The sequence below is a fragment of the Spea bombifrons genome, chromosome 4 (genome assembly GCF_027358695.1).
Source record: "Spea bombifrons isolate aSpeBom1 chromosome 4, aSpeBom1.2.pri, whole genome shotgun sequence".
NCBI lineage: Eukaryota > Metazoa > Chordata > Amphibia > Anura > Pelobatidae > Spea > Spea bombifrons.
Genome location: NC_071090.1, coordinates 8,331,908 through 8,357,236, shown reverse-complemented (window position 1 = coordinate 8,357,236; position 25,329 = coordinate 8,331,908). Strand labels below are relative to the sequence as shown.

Below are 25,329 nucleotides of genomic sequence, written 5' to 3'. Positions count from 1 at the left end.
TGATATTTATTCCATGTGTAGAATGTGAAGGGTCACACAGTAGCCAGGAATGTTTGCCTCCATTACTCTGGTGGGGCAGGAAGTCCCAGGTTCCCCCACTCCCCTTCTCAGTAGAACGCACGCGCGCCCGTCATTCGAATCACGTTCACACCCCTCAGCCTCCCGGTGGCGCGCACGTCGGCGTGACTCAGTGCGCGCTCCCGTTCAGATCATCGCGTGGTCTGCCTTGGCTTCCATATTGCAGCGGTTAGCACGGGAGGCCGCCCGGTGACCGAGCAACTAGCTATTTCCGACACCCTACTCCTCGGGACGCCCGACCGCCTTTGTGTCTGCATTTACTCGGTGACAGAGGAGCCCAGGGCCTGATACCTAGCCCCACCAAAAGGGGGTCAGGGGGGGACCGGGACATGGCGACTCAGGTGGAGGCTCCACTGCTACCCGCGAACCCGCTGCCGCCCCTGCAGCAGCAGCCACCGGAGGAGGTGGAGGAGAGGCAGCCGGAGGGTGGTATGCAGCCTAAGGAGGATGGGTGCCAGGAGGGAGAGGAAGGGCTTGCGCGGAAGGAGTTTGTGGAGGCTCCTCCACCCAAGGTGAACCCCTGGATCAAATCGAGCGGGGGCAACGGGGGACCGGTCAATGGGCAGTTGCCAATAGGTAAGGGCACCCTCACGTACCATGCATGCTACTGGGGTTTGGGCTCACCCGCTTATACTTTGCGGCTGATCACCTGGTGTGGGTGCATTGAGATGCGCCCCGTGTTCTCACCCACATGGAAGCCATTTAACTGCATGGGTGGAGGAATGGGGATCCCTTACGGTCAGATAGTGAATAGCTGCCCCGTGCACTGTCACGCGTGGATGCCCACCGCAGACCTTATACGTGGGTCCTAATGGCTTTTGCTGCCTGGTAATTTATTAAATGCACCTTTTCTTACCGGCGTGGAATATTAATCATGTAACACGAGGGCTCCGTAGACTTTTTTTTTTTTTGGTTGGGGGGTAAATGCTAGTGTGCGGTGGGTTTAAGGGGGTCTGCCTGTTTTTTTTGGGGGGGGGGATTGCTTGGCTATACGGGTGCTTTGAGTCATGTTTTTTTGTGGGGGGGGGGCACACGAGTGACATTGACTTTAATCTAGACTGGGATGTTTGCTGACAGTGCTGGGAGTGCCCCCCGGATCACGGAGGCTGCTCAAGAAACGTGTAGACAGGGTTTTTGGGGGTGCTTTTCACTGTGTCCGATTGAAATGAGGGGTTCTTATAAGGTCACCTGCGAGCTCCCCCAGCCAGGCTTGTGACATGGCTGAGATCGTGGGGAGAAGTGGGTGGGAACGGGAGGGAGGAGATGGGGTGTGAATTACCTAGTACACCCTTTGATGACACTGCAGTCTGGCCTGGGGGGAGGAGAAGGGGTAGATGGCTTCAGTACCATCGGTTCCAAAGAGTTAAGCTGCAGTGTAAGGGCTTAAAAAGTGCTGCTTATTCAGAGGTCTGCGGCTTGTAGAGGGTTATCGTCAGTCCAACGTTCCATTTTAGAGCCTGCCCGGTCCAACGTTCCATTCCGACAGACCCCGCCCACCCCAATCCAGCTTCTACCCAGCATTCCCCATGTAGGCAACGTGGGTCGCCCCTTTAGGCCCAAGCTGTGCTTCCCTCCCGTAGACCGCGTTTAAAGGGCGATCTCGCACCCCGGTGTTCGTGACCCTGCGCGATCACAGCCGCTCGGTACGCGCTCGGGTGTAACCCCCCCCCGAGCTCATTGATCCCAGACACGAGAATCTCCCTGCGAGTTCCCACTTCCTCCTCTCAAACCTCGTGGCTCCTCCTCGCCATGTGTGCCCCGGCGATCCGGGAGAGAGCATTGCCGATTGCCCAATCTCTCATGCCGTGGCCGCGCCGTGCGATTGGCAGTGAATTGCCCGGCTGCGAAGCCTCCTCCTCCCCCCACCCATTCCCTGCGATGGGGCCGCTCGGGCCTTGGCTCGCCTCCCGTGCTTTGCTGGCACTCGGAGCTGCAGGCCTGATAAAAATAGTCCGGGCTGCTGCTCCCTGGCTATAAGAGGCAGTGTGTCCGGGGGGAGCGGGGTTAATGGCCATAAATCAGCCCCATCAGGTGCAATGGACCAGCAGCCCCCCCTTCCTGCTACCTGCTGGCTAACATGTGCCACTCAGTGCTGTCAACACCCCTCGTGCCACCTCTTCCCAGTAAGGCCCACCAGTAAGCCCAGTGACCTTCGACTAAATGGGTCTGCGCTGGCAAGTTCCGCTGTGCCGGCAGACCCGAAATAATTACATCATTTCTTACATTTAACATAGATTTCTTTACAACCATGGATTTGCCTCGTTGCATTTTTTATATATTTTTTACATGATACTAAAACTTTGCATAACTACTAAATAGGTTGCCGGCCCCGTGTGTTTTGCGGTCGGACCAATCTGACGAGACGGCGGCGTCTGACGCGAAACGCACGGGAATCTCAACCCATCTAGAATTTATGCGTGTGCGTCCTGGCTTTCTATAAAATGACTGTTTTTCTTTTATTTTGAGAAATGTATAAAAAAAAACAAAAAAAAAAAACTACGGCGTGTTCGTAAAGTGCCGAGCGCTTTGACAGCCCCACGCGTTCTGTGTGTTATACGCCATATGTGTAGACGGCTAATCTTTACTGTTTGGGGGAAATGGATAGATGTTAATAGCAAACTTGATCCCCCTTTCCGTTGCTGTAATTTGAATTCGCTGCAATCTGGTTGGCGGTTGCCATATCTGCGTATTTTTACGTTCAGAGTTAGCTGGCCCCGTTGTGTACGTGGTGTATAAATAGCCGTGGCGTAAGTGTATACGCTGCCTTTGTGTCCTTTTTGTGTATGTTTGTGACATTGTATCGGGGGAAACGCGATGTTTCTTATTTCCAGGGCTGCAGGTTGTCGGCTCGGGTTGCCGATGACAGCCGCTTTCTGTGTTGGCCGCATTGTTCGTGATAATTGCCCCTGGGGTTGTTCTTGCTCTTTACAATCCTGTAGACGGTTCTGTGTTTTGGTTTTGGAGTCAAACCCCCCAAAAATTAAACAAAAACAAAAAAAAGTTTAAATACACGGCACCGGGACAAGGAGTAAAAAGTCGTGTAAATAAAATGTTCGAGCCGGGGAGAAATAATTCAAATGGTGAGCGTTCTGTGGGATAAATATCGGGGGGAACTGGGGGGTCGCGGTACGTCCAGCTTGGGGGAGAGGAGAGAAAGGGGGGGGTATGATAGACACGTTTAAATAATTAAAGGGGGTTAACAAAGCACAGGAGGCGAGCTTATTTAACCCATTAAGGACAATGCATTGAGCCTGTACATGTATGGACTTTGTCGGGAAGGGGTTAAAAGCACGAGAAATGTCTCTACAAGAGATCTAAAACTAGAGGATCCAAGGCTTGTTGTAATGTAGGGAAGCTTACTTTGCTGAGAGAGTGGTAGCTATATGGAGCAGCGTGCCAGCTGAGGTGGCTCGAGGGGTTTTAAGCACATGGCTTGGGATCGGGTAGACGGGCCGGACGGCGGTTCCCTGCCGTCGAGTTGTGTGAGCTGTTGTTGTGCCGGCGTAAGGATTTTAGGGCAGTCTTTCTGGAATACCGGCCGGCATAAAGCTCATAGAATCACAAAGCCGGTGTGGAGGTGATAGAGAGGGGAGGGGGGGGGCGAATAAATGGCTGCAATGGGGAGGAATAACGGGGGAGGAGGAAAGTGGGAGAAAGGAAATGTAACACTTGGCCCCCTGCTCCATAGTAACTCATTTGCATCGGACTTCCTCCGTCCCGGCCTCCCGTTTGGGGCAGGTTGGCCGCTGACAGCAGGGGTCACTTTGTTGTTTGGCTGCTGTTTATAAAGACAATGGATTGCTCTGTTTTCGGTAACATTAACCCTTTCATGCTGGCTGCTGTTATACGCTAATCGGCCTCCAGCAGCGAAGTGCAGCACGGGGTGTCTTCGGAGCTGTGAGTGTGAGCGGAGCCGCGGGACCTGAATCGAGTCTGGGGTGGCAGACGGCAGCCTGTCCCACCATGTACCCCACCGTGTACCCCCCCGGAGGTAATTCCAGGCAGTGTATCTGTGTGTAGCCAGGGGCGTTCCCCGAGTGAGCGGTGCAAGGGATGAACATATGGCTGTCATGTCGCGGGTAGTAGTCGACGCGCGGGCCGCTCCGTGCGCAGGCAGGCAGCCGCTGTTATGTACGCTTAGATAAGCGCTTAATCTGCTAAATGCCTTCGCTTTATTGGCACAGCTCGGGGCGGCCAGCTCGCGCGCGGACTGCTCTGGGGAGCGATCTGCTCAGCAAAGCTTTTTCTCATGCATAGAAATGAAAAGGCCGTCTCTAGTATTAGTATTTTTTTGCGCTTGTTTTATGTGGGAGCTGGTAGTCGATTCCCTGCTCAGACTACCCACAGCATTCAGGTTAATTTGCATTTTTGGAGCTCGGCACGGGTTTCCATTATTTTGAGTGAGTTTGGGCCGGGCAGACCCAGTTGGCTTTATTAATATAACTCCTATCACCCTCAGCCAGCACTCCAAATAGCGGGTGGCAGCAGCCATATATATATAATCGCCCGTTTCTTACTAACGCGAGAAATTCACGGGCGCTTTAAATGCAGTTATTTTTTTTCTTCCTGCGGATTATTTACTTTCCACTGTTTTGTTGGTTTAGAGAGATTAAGACTTCCCTGGCAAACATACTTTGGGCTTTATTCACTAAAGGGTGCGTAGTGTTTCACTGTATGTTTAAATGGCCATCATTAGCAAGAAGGATTTGAGCTGGCCCCCCGAATAATGCTTCACCATGCATTGTCCGGGGCCGGCCGAGCTCTACCCGCAGCAGAAGCTCCCTGGGGTTGGCTTCAACGTAATGTATAGAAAAGTCGCCGTCGGCAATCTTCATTCTTTCCTTCTCGCCCTTAGGCTCGTTGCCGTCGCCTTTTGTTTCATTTCCCATTAGCTGTCCGTGCATGATGGGACTTGTAGTGCGGGTGCTAGGCTGCTCGCCCCGGACGCAGCAGCGGGTCGCTTTGTTTGGGGTGCGTTGGTTATCGGTTTAGCCGAATGTGACCTCTTTGACCAGGAACCCGAACTTGCGGAGAGCCGCCTGGCATGGCGTGCGGCGTTGGGATGAAGGTCCTGGCAGCCGGTCCCGTGCAGTCGATTGCAGGTTTTCCTCCCAGAGCTCTCGTGCAAGCAAAATGCAAGCAGAGAAAGCCGAGGCTTGCTTGGGCTCTGCTAGTTATGACCCGCGTTAACCCTTACCGCCGCAGCCGCTAATGGAAGCCACTCAATGCGTTCAAGGAACTGTCATCGGATGGGCCGGGCTGCTGCTGCCGAGGACTGTCTGCCGGGGCCTGTCTGTGATTATAGGCAGTGATCAAACTATTGATTAGATCGCAGAACTATTGATTATGGGCTTCTTCAAACACATGGTTAAATTTAACTCCCCGAGTGCTGGAATTATGAGCGCAGCGCGTGTTGGGATTGTGTGGCGACCTCCTGAAGAGTCCTCCTTCCAGCAGAAGCCCTGAAAGGAGATGTCCGCTGATCCCATAAGCTGCTTATATGTGATGCCGTGTGCCTGCCGGCCTCGCCGTGTGCCTGCCGGCCTCGCCGTGTGCCTCCTTTAGCGTTGTATGTGCTGCACATCACATAGCGCGTTACCAGCGTTGTATCGATGTGTTCATTAAAATACTAGTGGCCCCCTCCCGTGTCAGAGCCGGGTTCATTGCTGAATGCAGCGTGGGAACGTGTACATGCGCAGAGTCCTGCCGATGCTCTGTGTTCTCAGACGACGGCCGCAGGGTGACCGCTTTCTGGTCGGATTTCTATGAAAGAGACTGCAGTGACGTCGCTGTTTGCGTCGCCGGTCTGTGGATAGAGTGCTCTCTCTCTCTGCCACTTTAACAGGGATTTTGGTGAAACCCATTTTTATTTCTTTATGATGTTTTCTGTGCGATTGGCACGCGGCAACAAACCGGGGTATTTAAGGCCCGATGTTCTGCCCCTCCTAGAATTAAACGGTTCGGCCCATCTAGCCGGCTTATCAAACACCCTTTCCTTAATCAGTCCTCGGTCTTGTCTTATACTCGGCAGACATATCCCTATCCCATGCATGTTTGCATTCTCACTGTATTGGCATCTACCACTTCTGCTGGGAGGCTGTTCCACTTATCTACCAACCTGTGTGTAACATTAAAAATCAAATCTCTTGCGCCATCCGATGAAGCCCGTGGATCACGCTGCTAAATGCCATATAGATTTAGGAGGTTTGGACCCTAATTTGGTCGCTATTGGGCACCATGGACCATGCATCGTTGCTCTCAGTGCACTAAAGTAGAAGTCTGCAGGAGAGTTGCAGCTTAAACTCCCTTATATCGCTGCGCATTATGAAGGCTCGGCCCTGGTGTGCCGTTTGGGCAGCAGCTTGTACGGCCGTGTATGAAGCAGCCGCTTTGTAGGTGATATCGGAGGATGTCTCTTGTTGCTGAGGAGTTATTTTAGACGTCTCTGCAGATCCGCGTGCGAGCGAAGCAGTCCCAACACGGAGGCTGACGAATCCCACGTGCCGCTTTAACTGTACGCTTTCGGGTTTTCTTCTAGATCTCTCTACTTTTCCCCAATTCCTGTTAGAAATAAAATAAATTTTTTCCCTCTGACTCTGAGATGAGTCTCCCGCCAGCCTGTGCCCTCGCGCCGGCCCGTGCCTCGTGTTGGGTGGCACGCAGAATATATGGAATGGTAGCCTCCAAGAGGAAAACCAAAATGAAATTAGGAGTAAAACTGTGCGAAGGTCCATTGAGCAGCGACTCGAGTAGAGAAGGGTGTGCGATGGGGTTGATATGTGGAACAGGGTCGCTGTGTGTGTGTGTATGGTGTATGTATGGTGAGTCGGGCGGTAAAAGCCTTTGCCGTTGGGGAATTTATTGTGAAAGTAGTACCGTAGGGAGCGTGAGCCGGTATGAGATGCTGCCGCAGGAATGGCGTGAAACAGTTAAACAGTCAGTCCCCGCTGGAGCGTTTAAAAGCTGTGAAGTGCCCGTGTCACCCCCCTCGGGCACGGCGGTGGGTAAAGGAGGCAGAGTACACGGTAGCCAAAGCGCTGGGTGGAGACGGGAATTGGGAGGAGATCAGAGCTCCCTTCGTCGGCCGTGTCGGTGAGCCGGCGGTTCCTTTAGCCTCCGGTGCCGAGGACTGCGTTCAGCCGGTTGGCGTTGGGGTAGGGGGGGCGCGAAGGCTCGGCGGAGGTTAGTAAAAGCTTCTCTGTTTATAAACCCTGCATTTACACACACACACACACACACACACCATCGAAGCCAAAACCCCGAGAAGTCCCACAGCTGTTGTAAAGGACGCTGTTGAGAGGTCTTAGAGCCTCTGCTCTCTGAGGTAATTTGCCGGCTCGGCGGTTATTTTAGTTATATACGTATACGCCATGTAACTGTTACAAATAACCCCCCGGCCCCGGTTTGACGCTATTTACAGTGTGTGTGTGTAAGTATGTGTGTGTGTGTATGTATGTGTGTGTGTATATGTATGTGTGTGTGTATATTATGGGTGGAATGTTTCTTGGCTGCCGTTGAATTCTATTCTGTGTTTCGATTCGTCCCAATAACGGCCGTATTTAAAGCTGGTTTCGGGTTAATGGTGACTGCCGCCTGTCCCCTCATGACACCGTTTTTACCCTCCCTGTTATCTGTGTTTTATTTGGCCCCCGGCAGCGGCAGCCTCCCCCTTGGCGTCTTGGCATCCGAAGGCTGCTTTGTTTGCCGATCTCTAAGTGTGCAAATAGATTGGGGATGGAATTAGCATTTTATATATTTGGAGTCAAATGTCCTCTAGATATCGAACTCCACAAACCCTTTATTTGGTACCAGAGAAGAGATCGGTGGGACTGAAGGGGTTAATTCACTGACTCTTCCGAAAGGGACCCCGTAACCCAATATGGAGGCGATGGTGCAAATACCCCTTTTTGAAGCCCGCTCGCTACCTCGCCTACGTTGAAGGAAGTCTTTGAGCTGCTTAATTTCTTACTGTGGCTAAAAATGGTCATTTTGTTGGATTTTCCCCGATTTGTTAAGCTTGGTAATCGTTACTTCTCGGATGTGGTGATTTGAACTCGAACCGTAGGATCATTCGTCTTCCTCAGTCTCCTTCTGTTCCGTTGATTTTACGAAGGGTTAATCAGGATAACGGATGAGACCGACAAAGCCCAAAGCCTACTGTTTTCCGCCCCGGGGCTCCACGAGTCGTGGGGATCACTTGTGTTTCTGACCCCAAATGTGTCACCGAATGGGGCTAACAATGTTCTCGAGTGTAGATCTATGTAGCCAGGTAGCCCCGGTCTCCAGAGCTCCATCTTGGCTAGTAAAGTTCTTTAGCGAGTTGCTGTGTTAGTGGGGGCTTGGGGGGCTATGTATGGTCAGCGTGTAACACGCACCTGTGTGTGTGAAGGAGGTGCACACGCCGAGCCTCTGAGCTGTCTGCCGGGGATTGGTTTGGCACGCTGAGAGCGTGTTTTGCCTCTTATCCCTGCGGGAGGTGATGTTCCCTCCAGCAAGCAGAGGCCTTCATGTGAATCCAAGCGCAGCGTTAAATGTCTTCCCAAACCTTTCAAAATTCCTGCTTCTAAATGTATGAAGGTAGCGCCCTGTCATCTTTATGGAACCTGCAAGCCTACGGGGATTCTAAGGTCCTCTTGATTGCCGCTTTTGGCAGACGGGTTTCCGGTGGCTTTGGTGTCAACCATGAACCCACCAACATGTGCTTGCTGGGCCCAATTATCCTCTGGCAAGTGCCAACATATTACGCAGTGCTGTACGATTTAAATGGGGTGAAACAAGTAGATGACAAATATACATTTCCACATACAGACACACCAGGGTTTGAGGACCCTGCCCGTGAGCTGCCATCTTGCCTTATGCCACGGTTGGCTTGTGAGGGCATCTCAAGAGCTTACAATCTATAGTGTGTGTGTGCTCAGGGTGCAGGTTCTCTGAACTTTTCATAAAATGATCTATGGATTGCCGAATATAACAAAATCTAACATAACTTGAGTATCATGTGACACCAGCCACCAGGGTGTTACCATAGAAACGGAAATGGCTTAAACTTTTCTGCTAAGGTTTATTTGCTTAGCAGGCTGGGCCGTGCGATTATTGTGGTAACTAAGTGGAACAGCTCCTCGAAATAAACTTTGCTGTCGGCCATAAGAACCGCCCCGTCAGGACTATCCGCCATTAAGGGTTTTTTTGGGGGCGATTCCTCTACTTTCCTCATCTTCTTGTCTCCATCTCACGTAATGTAAATGCGATTGGCATTCGCGGCCTTGTCGGGGGCAGGGAATATTCCGACGTTCCGTTAACCTCTTATTAGACGAAATCAATCTTATCTTTTTGGGTTTATTTGGAGCTGGAGTTGGATTTGTTGTTGACTCAGGTGTTCCTGTTCAGGGTCGCGCGTCTCGAGCCCGGGCTGTCACTTTCCCAGATGCCTTAAAAATAGCGCTGAAGGTCGGCTCCTCTCGTGCCGTCCAGTGATCCCGAGACACGTGTCACTTGTTTGGCGTGACTCACCTGAGCGCTCGCTCACCAGATGTTCGCGGTGGGGAACGCAGGCTTTGAGTGATAATCCATATGTTTTTTGCCAAGAAAAGTTCTCGGCTGTCCCCAAACTAAAGAACGCTTTAGGTGACCTTTAGCCTTTAACCCTTTGCCAACCAGTAGAAGCTGTATCGCCCTGTGCCTACTTTCTTCCAATGTTTGTCTCCACATTAAAAGTTCTAAAAGTCCTTCTGTACCCCGTCCAAAGAAAGGTGCAGGACTGGCTAATCCCGTTTTACGTGTTTTCTCGCTCAAAACAGTTCCTGGTGACCTCCGTTTCACGGACCCTTTACTAACCAGCATCTCACTTCCATGCGAGGTGACGGGACGTTCACGTGTGACCGAACGGCAGCCATGTCCGTCTGCCGGCGTTCCTTTAACTCTTAATGTTTTTGAATGGCGGGTGGGATGGGTTTACGGAGATTCTTTATCTGAGCTTCAGTTAGAAATAGATGTCGGCAAATTTATAGATAAACTCTTTTCTCTCTTAATTACCGCCAAAATAGAATACTTTTTGTGGCCTGTAGCCCCAGTGCATCAACTGAGTGTGTCGGTGAGTGCGTGTGTCGGCGATCACATGCCTTGCATTTTCCTATTCGGTTGTCAGATTGCCGGCTTACATAAACGGGTTAAGTCTGGCTTCTTTCTAAGCATGCGCAGAGCTTTATTTGCCAGAGGGAGTGCTAACCCCCCCCCACACACACACAGTCTGCTTACAAAGGGTTAATTCTCGCTTTCTGTGTGGCGGGCAGAAAGAGATGTAGTATTCTCTGCCTGCAGGCCGTTCCTCCCCGCTGGAGCCCTGTGTCCCGGCGGCACGCCTCTGTCGGTGGATTCTCTCCTGGCCACGTCATGCTAGGAGCGCGTCCCATATGGTTCCCCGACGGACGCGGCTGCACATCAGCTGACGGGGGCAGCACTTCTCCCTTCAATCCAAAAAGTGCATGCGGTTTTAAAAATTTTTTTTACAGTTAAATTTTTTTTTTTTATTTATTTGAAACCAGCAGCCGTGCCGAGTGCATCGAGCTCCGATCCGGCAAATGTTTTGTGTTCGTTTATTCTTATTTGGAGATAAACTTCTAGGATTTTGAATCAGTAAATAGATGGAATCCGGTTCTGGGGAAAGCAGTGCTGGTCGCAGGTATTTTTTGCCTGGGAGTTACTGGTTTATTCTGCGCCGTTGGCTTTACTGGAGACCACCAATGGACTCTACCGGGTGATGCCAGTCGCGTGAATCCGGGGGGGGGCATGCTTGTGCCAAAAAAGGGGTTTGCAATGGTGGCCGTTAGCACAGCTGAGGAGGGCCCTGCTCAAATGAGCTCACAATCAAGTGCTACCATCTACCTCTTCTACTGGAAGGCTATACTATGCATCCACCACAAATAATGCCCCTGAAAATGGGAATAAGATGGCCGGGTACGATGTGTTTGGACTCTCTTACTGACGTCTTTATTTCTCTTTGCAGAGACGCCGGTTCCAGCCAAAGTGGTGAAAGCCGGGCTCCCGAAGCCGAGACGGGGCAGCAAGGTACTCGCCTTTAGCTTGATGTATGGTAGAAGCGGGGGTCCCTGGCGCAGTTATGAGACCCCCATCTCAAGCTAATGAAACGCTCCATATGTTGTGTGAACGTTACTAAGGCTATTTTTTTTTGCTCGCACACGTATGTTGTGGCGTGACAAGGTCGCTATAAGGGAGATTAAGCGGATTGGATTATGTTTAGATCCCTCCGTCGGTTTACGTTGGGGGGTCCGTCTGTAGTTTGTGGATTTATCTGCCGAGGTCATTACTTTGTATGGGGGGTTTTAAGGACCTTTTCATTTAACGGCTGCATAGAGAGAAAATAATTTGATTACGGTATTTGTTATAAATCGTTTTGTTCGGGCGAGGAAAGCGGTTTAACGAAGTTTCTTCTTCTTCAGGTCGGTGATTTTGGGGATGCCACAAACTGGCCCACGCCTGGGGAAATCGCCCATAAGAGCGCTCCGGTAAGACGCCAATCTGAAGACGCCGTGCTGAACGTACGTCTTTTGCCCCCTACGGCTTCGCCAATAAACCTGAGCATTTCACCCAACGTGGGGAAATATGTTCTGCCGGGGGACTGCCGTCTGGAGGGGGTGCAGAGACTTTTATTATATAGAAGAATATTGTGGGTGGGATTCATTCACGTCCTTTTCTCTGTCCTCTACCTTCTTGGCAATAGTCTTGTCGGCTTCCCCATATTGCTTGCACGCTATATTGACAGTACAAGCAGTCAATCGGTAGCAAGAAAACAATCCCATTGAAATCAGTGGAAGCGCATGTGTGTCTGAATGGTTCGCCGAGCCAACACTGGAAGTGAATACCATATTTGCTTGAATATAAGTAGTTTTTTTCAGAGCAAGTGCTCTGAAAAATACCCCTCGCCTTATATTGAGGGTCGTCTTATAATCTCGTCTCAAATAGAGATCTGAGTAGAAGACTAAAATCCAGGTCCCCCGCAGCGCTGCAGAAGACCTGGATCCTCCTCTCCGGCGCGATGTGTGCAGACAACCTCCGCTGCTGCCGGGGCTTCTCTGATGGAGTGTTGGAAGGTCATGTCATGCCAGTGCTCCATCATAGAAGCCCCAGCGGAAGTGCCAGGCAGCAGCGGAGGTTGTCTAGGCTCAACGTGCAGACGTTCACTGGCTGCCCCTACTAGACTCCAGGGAGTCTGAAGCATGGGGGGCAATTCTGGGGATACATCGGTAAGTCGGGGGGCAGAGTGGCATATAAGGGGGGGTTATAAGGCATACCTGGGGGCATGTAAACTATTTGTTTTATTTTTAATAAGACTATGATTGTTTTTGTTTCCTTTGATTTGCCAAACAGTGAATTAATATTTACTAGTAAAACTTTTTTCCTATAGGGGGTAGTCTTATATTCAGGCTTTTTTTTTTTCTAAATTAATATTAAAATTTTGGTGGGTAATCTTATCGAGCACATCCGGTATATCTCGTGCACAGTCTGCATGGGTTATGGTGGGGGAAGGGCAAGTGCACTTGTGTGTAATTTGCATAATCCTCCCCCCTCCATTCAATGGCAAAAGGGAGACCATGGAAATTTAAAGGGACCTGTCACTCATCATGTATATTGAAGTGAATTGGCTACAGGGTCCCTTAATGGTTAGACAGCATATCTTTAATATTGTATGGCACCTTGTATCTGGGATTTTGGAGAGCTGTCGGGTGATCCGTGTGGTTTAGCGACTGTACTTCTCGGCGGTTCCCAGACTGCCTAGAATGGTCTCTTTAATGTTCTTCGCAGTCCGTTGCATCAGCTGTGTTGGAGCTCTCTTTCGTCTCATCAATTCCTCAACCCGGCCGCCGGGGGTTGATGTATTCTGAGCACAGGCGTGTGGATGTGTGGCGCCCATGCATGCTTGTATGAAAACATGTCAATTCCAGAGATCGGAGGCGCTGGGCGAGTACTGCGCACATCTCTCACGGAAGTGACATGTCAAAGTCAAACAATCCGTGTTTTTACCCAGAATAAACCCGGAGACACCGGTGGTTACAAAGATGCATTAAAGTCTCTGAAATCTAATTTTCTAGTAGCATGGCATTCTCATCCCTAAGCTTGTTATGGCAACAGAGGTTGAGAGGTCATTACTTAGTAAATTTGGCATGGTTTTTATACCCCTACGCCCCTGACGTGGGGTCCGCTCTAGATCTGACTCCCCTAACACACGTTCAGTACACTAAATGACACATTAACAGGTTAATTCTAGATGCGTACTAAATGGCATCAAAACAGAATATCTGTTATAATCCCACCTTTCTGATATAGTATGGAAGCAGCCGGCTCCACTTCCAGCTTCTGCTTCCCCCCCCTTATAGCTCTCTCTCCCCCACTGTTAAGTTGCTGATTGCTGTTGAATGGTTGGGGGAGCCATATTTCATCATGGGGGTGATGAGGAAAGAGGGCCTCCGCACGGGGAATATACGCCATTTCGCCGCAGATCTCTTCTTCCTTTTTAAACCAAACGGTTGCACTTAGCAGATAAAGTCCCAAGCTGCCGTCTGCTTTGATAAATACGTTCCGTGGCGGTAAAAGCTACGCGGCAGACGGTTCCCCTTTAAGCGTGATTATGGGGGCACGTCCTCTTGTGAATCGTGGAAGTGGCCATGTGACACCAGGAATAGCACCTGGTGCTCCAAGGACCAGGATTTCCTTTTTAGGGACCCCCGCGCTCTGCCCCCTCCCACCCGCCCCGTCTCTTACCGTCTCTATTCTGGGACAGAAAGCCTCCTTTGCCGCCGGTCGTCCTGTGGGTGAAGGCATGACCCAGGGTTTATTTTTAGGATCTAGGCGACTGTAGCTTGGCCAAGCCATGGAGGAGGTCTCCGATTTCACTAGCTCTTTGAGGACACAGGTAAGGGAGAAACCGCTCCATGTGCTAAAAGACTTATCTTTTTTAACCTGGCTGGTCTTTTTGTTTCTTTGATATTCCACCCCGGAGCCCTTTAAAATATATATATATATATATATATATATAACAAGGTTCCGCAGGCTAGTACCCAGGTTACATACGGAATATTAGCCTTGTCCTCCGTGCCCGGGGATTTATTTTTAGACTTGTGTAAGTTTGGGGCGGTTTTCTTTGAAATAGAAATTCTGATTCTTGTTTTTACCTATACCTTGTGCTATACGTAGAGGTATGTGAGGTTTTTATACGTGTAAACAAGGCTTTTTGTCCCAAAGATCCTTAACATATTGCACCACAACATGCTCTGCGTCATCTCCCCACAACCATAGTATGTGTGTTATATGTATTTATGCATGTAAAGGGGTGAGTACATGTATGTATGAGTCCGTAGCCACATTGGCAGAAACGGGGGGAAAAATATGGGGACCTCTCGTGTGGAACACGTAATAATAGTATATGTCAAGGTCCTTGTCTTCTGACTTGGAAAATGTTGAAAGTGCACACGTATCTACCTGAAATTGTGTTGGCAGCAAAATTGTGCATCTCACCCCAAAAAGTAACCCTACATGGAAGGCGTGTATTGGCTGAGCTGTTGTCAAGTGGTTGTCGGCGGGCACCTAACATTACTGATGGACAGCCATGGGCGGGAACTCTTCTTGACGCAACATATTGAGATATCTCCTCTTTACAGATCAATTTATAGCTGCACCCCATGGCTACCGCGTCCTCGATGCGTGACCTGTACGTTCTGGGTCATGAGGTTGAGGTCTTGTGAGTCCTCCATGGCGGTAGTGATATAGCGTTCATGTGATCAGTATTGAGCGGTCATGTGATGTTCTGCACAGATTAAGGCTTAATGAATGGAATGCCCTTTAGATGCTATCTTCTTGCTGATGGAATGCTTGTTCCTTTTCTGTCTGCTTTTGGTGCCATGGGGGAAGTGTAAAAAAAAAACACAGGAAGGACCCCGCAAAACGTATATCTGTGAAAACAGGAACCATTTGGTCCATTGGGTACGGAAAAGGCAACATTTCACCCCGAGGGGACTTCACCAACCCTCTAGTAAAACAATCTTTTGTTGCAAGTGAAAGGTGTGCTTGGAAGAGCTGGGTTTATTACCTTCATGTGAAGACGATGGACATCAATATATTATAACCAGCAGATTTTATATGTTCTGAAGGCGTCTCCACCATGTGCAGCAGAGGCTTTCAATTACCCTAATATATCAAAATATAAATGTATAAAACTGTCAGTCCGGTAGACCACCAGAACCCGTGTGTTGGCTTTCTTTCCTTCCTCTTTAATGCCTCATGGGGACAGAGGACCTCCTGCTGAACTAGGATCCGCGGATTGGGTTTTTATTGTTGTTGCACGCGTGTTTTGTCGCAAGTGGGTTGCATAAATCTCACCTAGCTGTGTCCTTCATCTTTAGCCACCTTCCAAACTACAATCGACACGGAGGTCTCTGGGAAAGAAAGACATGAAAGAAGAAAGCGCCGACGGGAAGGAAAACCAAAGGGTGAAATCCGACGAGTCCAGCGAGGAGAAGAACGGCGATGATGATGGCCAGAGATCATCCCAGAAAAAGAAAGGTGCAGTAAATAAAGGATGATATATATATATATCTCATACCATATATCTGATGACACCTATATCTAAATATTATTTTTCTCCGGTTTTAAATGTCCACACCCTGCGCAGATACAGCAAACGTACAATTTTAAATCACCTTTTTACCTATTTATATAAATAGACGTTTTAATAGAATTCTGTGGCTTCTTGGTTTTTAGTGCATCAGCTGCTATCCAGGACCGTTTTATTCGTTGTTTAAGCAGCAAAAGACGCAAACCGATTTAGCTTTTATTTCTTTTGCGGAATTGGATTTGCTGCTAGATCTGTGCGGCGTTTTTTTTTTTTTGTTTGTTTTTTTTTCTTCTGGGGGGCTAATATTTGGTCATCGTCCACAGGAAACAAACACAAGTGGGTCCCACTTCAGATTGAAGTGAAAGCAGACGGACCAAGAGACAAAACGGCAGCGAGAAACAACCGCCAGAACGAACAGCAGCGCCACGCTCTGAACCGCAGCGACCCCAAAGGTATGTGCTGTAGTCGCGAATGCTTCTTCCTCCCAGTAGAGGCGGCTCTGGGCGGAGTCAAGTGACACAGAAGTCTCTTACTCCGATTACTAAAGCATCCAGTGACGCTATGCGTTTTTGTTTACGAATAGCTTGGTACTCGGACAACAAGCACGACCGGGACTGGCCGGACTACGACGACACCTCCAGCGTGAAAAGCGAGGGGGCTGTCCGTGGAGGCTTCCGTGGAAGGGGGCGAGGCCGGGGCAGAGGAAGAGGACGCGGAAGAGGCGGTACTCGATGTACGTATAAAAACCCATTAAAAAAAAACTGATGGCGTTAGGGCCGTTCATAAGCCAAGAGTTTATCAATCCGGTTGCGCTAAAAGAACCTGGCGTGATGGCTTAACAGATGGCCCTTGCAATGTATTATAACTCCCAAAACGCTCAGTCAGCCACAAGCAGCAGTTACCTACCTTTCAGGTAAATAGAGTAGGCGGCTGTTAGTTTGGAGGTTAAAGCGCCTGACCTGACCTTTTTTAAACCAACAATCTTTTTTGGAACGTAAAACAAAGACTCGTGCAAACAGACTATGGAAATAAGATCTGTAATTATAAGAATGGGGCTGCGTTGTCCTTTACTTTTGTTGCTCTTAAAGCCTAGATGGATTATTTTAGGTAAGTGTGAAAGTCTTTGGTATTTAACTTTTCCTGGCTCCCCTGCAGCTCATTTCGACTACCAGTACGCATACAGGAAGTTTGACGGCTCCGACGGATCTCGTGGCCCCAAATACCCGAGTAACATCACTTACTACTACGACAACATGAGCAGCTCAGAGCTATACAGCGTGGACCAGGAGCTGCTGAAAGATTACATCAAACGCCAGATGTACGTTATTTCCTTTTTTTTTTTTAAGCCCTTAGCAACATGCATTTGATTGGCTCCTCGAGTAATCACAAGCAGGAAAATACCTCCTATTGCCCGTCGCTAAAGGATGACGTAATATTACGTCCCTTGCTGGTTTTGAAGACCTAATTAGTAAACACCCTATCCTTAAGGGGTTAATAAAGCACCGTTAGGAGCAGTGCAGTCACTCATATGATTGCATTAGATAAAAATTTAGTTTGATTAGTGAAGAGCTTGTAAAGCATACAAGGGTAAATTCCAATGCGGTCCTGACGATTGCATCTACATAAGGGGTACGTGTATTTTGTAGGCGAGGGACAGATTGCCAGCTCTCAAATCCAAACCTGCAAATATATATACTCGACGTGGGGTGCTGCATTTTGTCCAAAATAACCAAGCCGTTTTTGGAAAATTTCTATTGTCTCCTTATGGCAGAGTTTGGGTTTTCGAGTGTTTTTAATGATTCCTTCGAGTTAAGACGTGTGAGAAGATTAGCAAACCTTGTTTCTCGATTCTTCTGCAGAGAATATTACTTCAGTGTGGACAACTTGCAGAGGGACATCTTCCTGCGCAGAAAGATGGACACCGAGGGATTTCTGCCCATAAGCCTGATTGCCAGCTTCCATAGAGTGCAGGCGCTCACCACAGACGTTGGGTTGATTATAAAGGTCAGTTTGGACATCCCTGTCTACAATACTCATAAATTGCCTGGGAATTTACTCTGAAAGCCACCTGAAACCCAAATCAAAACTGGTTTTATCACCTGCGTATAGAGGAAATAATATTTTCAATTAATTAAAAAAAAATAGTTATTTTAGATGAAACTTTAGTAGAAATGCTTCCTCTACTAAGCAAGCGATTTGTGTTTGCGGCTATTTGCCTGCGGTTAAATCCCTTGCTGTTCTGAACAGGCACTAAAAGACAGCAAAGTGGTGGAGATCATTGATGAGAAGATCAGGCGACTGGAACAGCCAGACATTTGGCCGCTACCCGGACCCTCTCTCTCGGACGCCTCTCAGACCGACTTCTCCCAGCTTATCGATTGCCCCGAGTTTGTACCCAGGCAGGGATTCCAGAAAGAAACAGGTGAGGAGTAAATATTTATCAATAATATAAAGATATTCCATATTCTAGATATATTATTGCTTTTAGGTTTAAATGCATTGTTTATCATACATTTAGTGTGATTATTAACTCCATGTTTTCTGTGTTCCCAGAATCCGCTCCCGGGTCTCCACGAAGCTCCAGTCCCAATCTGACGACAAAGCCCGAGGAAGTCAGTAATTTAAAGACTATGCCCAAGGGCCTGTCGGCCAGTCTCCCCGATCTGGACTCCGAAACCTGGATCGAAGTCAAGAAAAGGCCCCGACCCTCTCCTGCTAGAATAAAGGTGATGATGCAACTAGAAATGGGCGTATATTTCCCATATATATTTTAGGAGCCAATCAGATGTTTATACATTTATGTAGACAATGTCATTTTCGCAATAAAATATCTGTCCCACCTGCTTTCAACCTTGGGGTATAATATATCTGTGTATTAACGTTATCCCTCTGTGATTATTGTAGAAGGCAGAAGAAGTGAGGACCCCCCAGTCCGCTGCGCCCCCTGCTACGACTCCTTCTAAACCACCAAAAGAGCAGGACGAGCCGGAGGAACTGGACTTCATGTTCGATGAGGAGATGGAGCAGATGGACGGCCGGAAGAATACCTTCACCGACTGGTCAGACGAGGACTCTGATTACGAAATAGACGATCGGGACGTGAACAAGATCCTCATCGTCACCCAGACCCCGCCATCGCTACGAAAGCACCCGGGAGGAGACCGAACCGGCAATCACACATCCAGAGCCAAGATGAGCTCCGAGTGGGCCAAAGTCATCAACGACGGCCTTTATTATTACGAGCAAGACCTTTGGACGGAGCAGTTTGAACCCGAATACTCTCAGATCAAGGTGTGTGACGGCTTTCCCATGTTTACACTTATTTAAGGAGTGGTCAGTTCTTTAGTATTTGGTGTTGGTGAAGATGTTAGCTCGTGAATGTTCTTTCACCTTTCTATATTTGTTGGGTTTTTTTTAATGGGATATGCTTTGGTTGATTTCAGTGCTTGGTTTTTTTTTTTATCCCCCCAAAAAAATTGGGGGGGCATTTTTGTAGAATCCATATTCTTCTTCTCTTGGCAATTAAATCAACGCTCTTCATACGCAGCTCAAATCGACAAGATGCGCTTGATTGTCATACATTGTGGTATTTTTAGGAGATCAGGATCTATTTTCTGTTCGGTACAAGACAAGCTTTGCGTCGGACGTTTGGTTTGCTTTGTTTTAAAAAGAGCTATTTTTGCCATATCTGCCTACGTTTACAATCAGAAACCAGTTTTATTAAATAGATCACGGCTGGTGAAATAGAACACGTCGGTGCGACTGGTGTTGTGTAATTGGTTGGAAATGAATCCTGGTCTATCGGTCGGTTTTCGCTTTAGACATCTACACACTTCTTTTTCGCGTGGTCCTTTAGCTCTACCTTTTTCTGTATTCTGTGTGTAAATGTGTACAGGCTGCCTTTTTGTACAGGGTCTTCTCTGCCCTCCCGCTGGTCGCGTTGCGTTTGATAATGTCCGGGTCATCACACGGCGGCGGCCCGAGTTCCCTGCTTTTGTCTTTCAGCAGGTTCTGGGTAATTTTACCACCCGGGTTCTGTGGGGCAAATTCCGGGCCTCTTTTGAGGTCTGATTCTGTACACATCGCCTCTTTTTTTTTTTTTTAATGCTGTTAGAAGGGGCGATTCCCATACAGCTAACATTATCGCAGCCGTCCCTCGCAACTCGTTTTTTTTCCTCCCCGTGGAAAGTGTCATGGATATACCATTTGCTTTAATCCTGCCTTAAAGGGCATATGTGTCTGCACATGCACGTTTTTCTTCGGACCCCCATCCGATTTTCCTGGAAATACCTGATTTTTCTTTCTTGGTAACCCGATTCTCCAGTACCGGCTTAAGGTAGGAATGGTTGGTGGAAAAGCGCGGGCCGCCTCTTTAACTGTGTTTAGAAGTTTAATTTTATGTTTCACTTCCCTCCGTGGGAATGGTTTTCTGTAACTTTGTTCACCGGTCATCTACTGGTCCGTTGTGGACTATGGTAGCTCCATCTCCATTTGTTTCTGCCATGCTTTAATGGTGGTTTTGGACTCCGATTGCATCCGGTGATTAGTGAAGTGCAGTCATATAGCCTGGGATGTGAGATCGCCGCTGCTGGGACCCTCGTCAGTAATGTTTCTCACAGCATGCTGGAGGGTAATTTTTGAGATGTCGGAGGGCAGAGTATTGCGACTTGGTGCCGTAGAATCGTTCTGTGACTCTTTGGGTCAGATCTCCAGATATGAGCTACATGACCACCTACTGCGTTCACCCCCAGTATATGGGGATGTATGGGATCCATATCTGTCTACTTGGCTTCTTCTCCTGGTGGTCTTGGAACGCGGTATAAGTGCTCGAGGTAGACTTCTCCTCCAGGATCTAAACAAGGCTTTAATTTTCCAACCTTAAACTTGTATAATAGTGGAAGTGGAGATTTCTAGAACGTCTGCTCTGACCGCTGTGACATTTCATAGCCTCTCTCTCCGATATGATATAATCTAGCTGTAGTTATTGAGTAATACGCGCTAGGGCACGAGGTTCAGAAGCCCCCCAATTTATATCCCGTCAACTTTTCTCCATTGTTAATCACGCGCCTCTATATTTCAGCAAGAGGTAGAGAACTTTAAAAAGGTGAACATGATCAGCCGTGAACAGTTCGTCACCTTAACACCTGAGCCGCCCGTGGATCCCAACCAGGAGGTGCCGCCCGGCCCCCCGAGATTTCAGCAGGGTAAGTGTTTGGGGGGGGGTCCTCCATGCTATGGGGAAGGTGCATTGAACTATCGGAGTCATTGTAGGCATGTTTGGTAATAGTTGTTTCCTATGTCGTAATATCTGCCCGTAGAAGGTATAATTACCAAAAAACCGACTTTATCGGAGCGGTCAAAGGGGGAAGCTTAATCCTAGCTCTTCAGGAACGGTTTTGACATCACTTTGAAGGACGGGGATGTTGTGAAAGCTGATTTTGGAAAGCTGATATGTTGGTTACAGACGTGTACGAGCAGGTCTGAAAATTCAGCGTGTCCTCCGTTAGCCAGTTTTATCCAGCATTTCAGGGGGTGGTGGGCCGTGTCTTCTTCAGATGTACCAAAGGACGCTTCCCTCGGTTATTTAACATGTCACAGCTTTGTGAGAGCCACGGATTTCAGCTGTCTTTAGACTGCGCCTGGTTCTCTCGGGCATTTTCAATGCAGTCATGAGTCTCTTATTACATAAATCGCCCTCAAATGATCGCCCTCTCTCTAAATCCTTTGTAGAAGCCGACTTGCAAATCTGTGAAACGGCGCTCAAGTTAAAACATTTAAAGTTGAAGTGTGTATAATACACTTTCATGACAGTCTCTTTAGGTCAGTAATGTAATACGGTAGGATCCTTGCAGTCAATCAAGGGGGTCTATAAAAGCCCTCGTGTGCCCCCAGTTGAAGAGCTCTTATGTTATCTGTGATTAGGTTACGGTAGGGCAGACATATCGCTGTGCCGGCCGGGAGGTAGAAGGGATAATGTTATCAGCCAAAAAGGAATGCAGGAATCGATCGTCGTGCTTTATTCCGGAGATGTCTCGCATTACACGGCTCACTGTTCCTTTCACATCAACAGTTCCCACCGACGCCTTGGCCAACAAGCTTTTTGGTGCACCTGAACCTTCCACCATTGCCCGCTCCCTCCCGACCACTGTCCCCGAATCTCCGAATTACCGCAATGCCCGAACGCCACGCACCCCGCGCACTCCCCGGTTAAAGGATCCGACTCTGACGCCGCGCTTTTACCCGGTTGTGAAGGAGGGCCGAACGATCGATGCCAAGGTAACGAAAAAACTAAAGACTGATAGTTTAAAAAGTTTGTCTCCTTGGAGCCGACTTACTCCCAAGCCTTGCTGTTTAAGATCTTTGAAAATGTTTTGAGGACGGTTAGCGGCCTTAAAACTCGTACATTCTATAACCTTGCATTCACGGTGAAAAGTTAAAGTATTAACGTATTCTCGATACGTGCTAATAGCTACACCCGTGAACAAGTTGGGTCTCTCTTATGGTGTGAGCATGTGTTGGTGGTGGTCGAGAATGTTGAGGTTGCAAGGAATTCTGCCCCTAGTGGCTCGGCTGTATTACCCAATTACATTGAATTAAGAACACTCCTTATATCTCTTGATACCTCGATGGACTTTGATATCTTACCGGCATTTGTTTTTTTATTTTTACAGATAAGTTTTTAAGATCGAGCCCTACGTTTCTCATTGACTAGTGTCCCTGTATGCCTTATTCTCCTGTGGCACGTTGTGATATAGAACCTGTTTGTATTGCAGACACCAAGGAAAAGGAAGACCCGTCACAGCTCCAACCCACCCATGGAGTGTCACGTGGGTTGGGTGATGGACTCCAGGGAGCACAGGCCGCGCACCACCTCAGTTAGGTAGGACGTGATGACGTTAGACTATCGTTTTTGGTTTAGGGGGCATGATAAACATCCCGACAGTTTTTTTTCTCCCGTTTAAAATGTGAGCGGCAGAATGTAAAAAAAAAATAAACAGGTACACAGTCGCCTACCGCAAGCCAACATATTTCATGTTCCTTTTCAGCTCGAACGCCAGCCCATCCGAGGGGGCTCCATCCTTGAGCAATTATGGGTGTACTCCTCAGTCTTTGCCAAAGTTCCAGCATCCTTCTCACGAGCTACTGAAGGAGAATGGATTTACACAACACGTTTACCACAAATACCGCCGGCGTTGCCTTAATGGTGAGACACGTGCTTGGGAAACACACAGTTTGAAGGCTTTGTAGAACGTAACTCTTTTTTTTTTATGGGGAGATTTAACCTTCTGTCCCATTTTTTGTCAGAGAGGAAACGGCTGGGCATCGGCCAGTCCCAGGAAATGAACACCCTCTTCCGCTTCTGGTCCTTCTTCCTACGAGATCATTTCAACAAGAAAATGTATGAGGAGTTCAAGCAACTAGCGGTGGAAGATGGAAAGGAGGGCTACAGGTTAGTACTGGCATAGTTTCTTGCAAACGGCGTTCGATGAGACGTTTCCAATGCCATGTCAGGAGTAAATTCTGAAAGAAGACATTTTGTACATATCGGCAATCGCTACTCAACTCAAACAACTCTCGAGTAAATCAATAAATTGTACTTTTTTATAATTTCATAAACAGAAGTGAGGCTAAAGTTAGTGGTGCCTGATTGCAGTTTTTCTTTTTGACCCCTACCCCTGGTATCTATAATATGGTCATGCTAACACGCCAACTCACTCTAGCACTATACTTCAATATGTATAGCCACCACTCCAGTAACACTTACACCGTACACTCATGCACTCTACCACCAGGCAGTAAAACAGTCCCTCTAACAGAACTACCCCAAATCAAGGTGCTTGCTTGTGTTCTTTCCTCCAGGTACGGGTTGGAGTGCCTTTTTAGATATTACAGTTATGGGCTGGAGAGGAAATTCCGGTTGGACATTTTCCGTGACTTCCAGGAAGAGACCAGACGGGACTACGAATCCGGTGAGAATAGTTTCCCTCCGTTTTTTATCCTTTTTCGATTGCTTTGGAATAGTTAGTGTTGGCATTGTGCTGAATCTCATGTAAACTCCATGCAAATTAAGGTATTTACATTTCAAGCCTGCTGCCCCAAATTGAGCACAATAACGTTTATTTATTTTTTCTTATCTGTGTCAGAGACCCATCCTGTATGTTGTAAAAAGTGTCTAATTTCTGGACTAGCCTCTTTGCTATTTTTGTTAATGAGGTTGTTTTTTTGTATCATTTTAAAGGTCAGCTGTACGGACTGGAAAAATTCTGGGCCTTCTTAAAATATTCCAAAGCCAAATCCCTAGACATTGATCCCAAACTGCAGGAGTACCTGAGCAAGTTCCGCAGGCTGGAGGATTTTCGAGTGGATGTAAGTAAATAGTTTTTTTGTTCTAAAGTATACTATTTTTGCTCTTCCCTAAATAAATGATTGTCCGGTCATGCGAGTCTCTTGCATAGAGTTGGATGTCTGTCTGTGGTTTATTTCTTTACGGAAATACAGCCTGGCCAGGTGTCGTAGATATAGTTCTCCTCTAAGGTTCCTCCATATTGCTTTCGGTCAGGGACAGCAAGACTTCTATCTCTTATAAATGTAGTATAGAAGATGGATGAGATGCTACACAGCCGTGATTACCATCCCTAATAAGTGTGATTGGAAAACGGTTCCCCCCTCTTCTGAATTTTGTTTTTACACGTTCATGGACCGTTGGCCGATCAGAAGCTCCTCTACTTCTGGTTGAACTTCACGGTTGAGAGCTTTTTGTAGACCCTGTCATTGGAGGTGTGAAGAAAAACAAAGTATCCAGACGTCGTACTGAGCGAACCCTTTCCAGACCCTTGGGGCTTTTCCCCGTTATCACAGTAGCTTTCAGGAGTAGGGTTTTTGAGTCGGCTGTTCTAGAAAATGTTTACCGTTAGACATTGATGAGTAACCTGGTGCCGCGTGTATTCGTTGCTGTTATATGTATATGGATACATATTTTGCCTTTAGTAAAGTTGGCTTCCATACACTGAAAGGGTTTTTCATTTGTATTTCCAGCCGCCTATGGGTGAAGATGGAGGTTCCCGGAGACGCCACTCACTGTCTACCGGAGAAGGCCGACGGAGATACCCTTCTCAGTCATCTAGCAAGGGACCTGGCCATCAGACCCATAATCCACCAAGAGAGGATACCAGAGCCCAAGGCCAGAGCTCTGCTTCCACGTTGGATTCCCAAACTGGAGGGGGGAAGTAGTGGCATTCGATCAGGAAAAATCGAGGGGTCAGGGGAGGGAACATATGGGAGACATATGATCCGCCAGCAAATATAAAAAGGATCCCCTCTGCCTCCTACGGGAAATAGTTCTGCAAACACCAGAGACTCCAGGTGCTGGAGGGAAGGGTTGACTGTTCCTATTATTTTCCTGCCAAGGGTGGCGGCCGCTCATTCTTTGGGGGGAAAAGGTCATTTTAGTTTGTTTAGGGGTATTGGAATTTTAGTTTCATTTTTTTTTTAGCAGAATCCTGGCAGAAGTGTGCCCGCCGAGTTGGGAATTTGTTTTTTTTTTTTCCTTTTTAAATTATTGAATTTGCTGCCCTCTCTGAGAATTTCCTTTTGTGGAGCGCAGAACTCTCACCTTCTCTTAAAAT

The 25,329-nt window shown here is 48.1% G+C and overlaps 1 protein-coding gene across 2 annotated transcripts; it reads left to right on the top strand.

The window, feature by feature from the left end:
* The first annotated feature begins 201 nt into the window (after positions 1–201).
* On the top strand, positions 202–25,329 carry LARP1 (La ribonucleoprotein 1, translational regulator). Of its 2 annotated transcripts, XM_053462623.1 has the most exons (19): positions 202–654; positions 11,081–11,142; positions 11,535–11,600; positions 15,492–15,651; positions 16,027–16,155; positions 16,287–16,436; positions 16,859–17,021; positions 17,563–17,707; positions 17,951–18,125; positions 18,257–18,429; positions 18,608–18,994; positions 20,784–20,907; positions 21,774–21,979; positions 22,477–22,583; positions 22,750–22,907; positions 23,009–23,153; positions 23,564–23,673; positions 23,943–24,070; positions 24,740–25,329. In XM_053462623.1, exons 1-19 carry the CDS (start codon positions 408–410, stop codon positions 24,932–24,934), a joined length of 3,030 nt encoding a protein of 1,009 aa, XP_053318598.1. In that variant the 5' UTR covers positions 202–407; the 3' UTR covers positions 24,935–25,329. The 2 variants fall into 2 exon arrangements, with proteins under 2 accessions (XP_053318598.1, XP_053318599.1); XM_053462624.1 differs by lacking the exons at positions 202–654; positions 11,081–11,142; positions 11,535–11,600 and adding an exon at positions 13,889–14,005.

Excerpts from the sequence above, each read along its gene's own strand:
- LARP1 (XM_053462623.1), top strand. The coding sequence starts at position 408 with ATGGCGACTCAGGTGGAGGCTCCACTGCTACCCGCGAACCCGCTGCCG. Across the intron at positions 16,437-16,858 it reads CGGAAGAGGCGGTACTCGAT|CTCATTTCGACTACCAGTAC; the intron begins GTACGTATAAAA and ends GCTCCCCTGCAG. Across the intron at positions 23,674-23,942 it reads CAGACGGGACTACGAATCCG|GTCAGCTGTACGGACTGGAA; the intron begins GTGAGAATAGTT and ends ATCATTTTAAAG.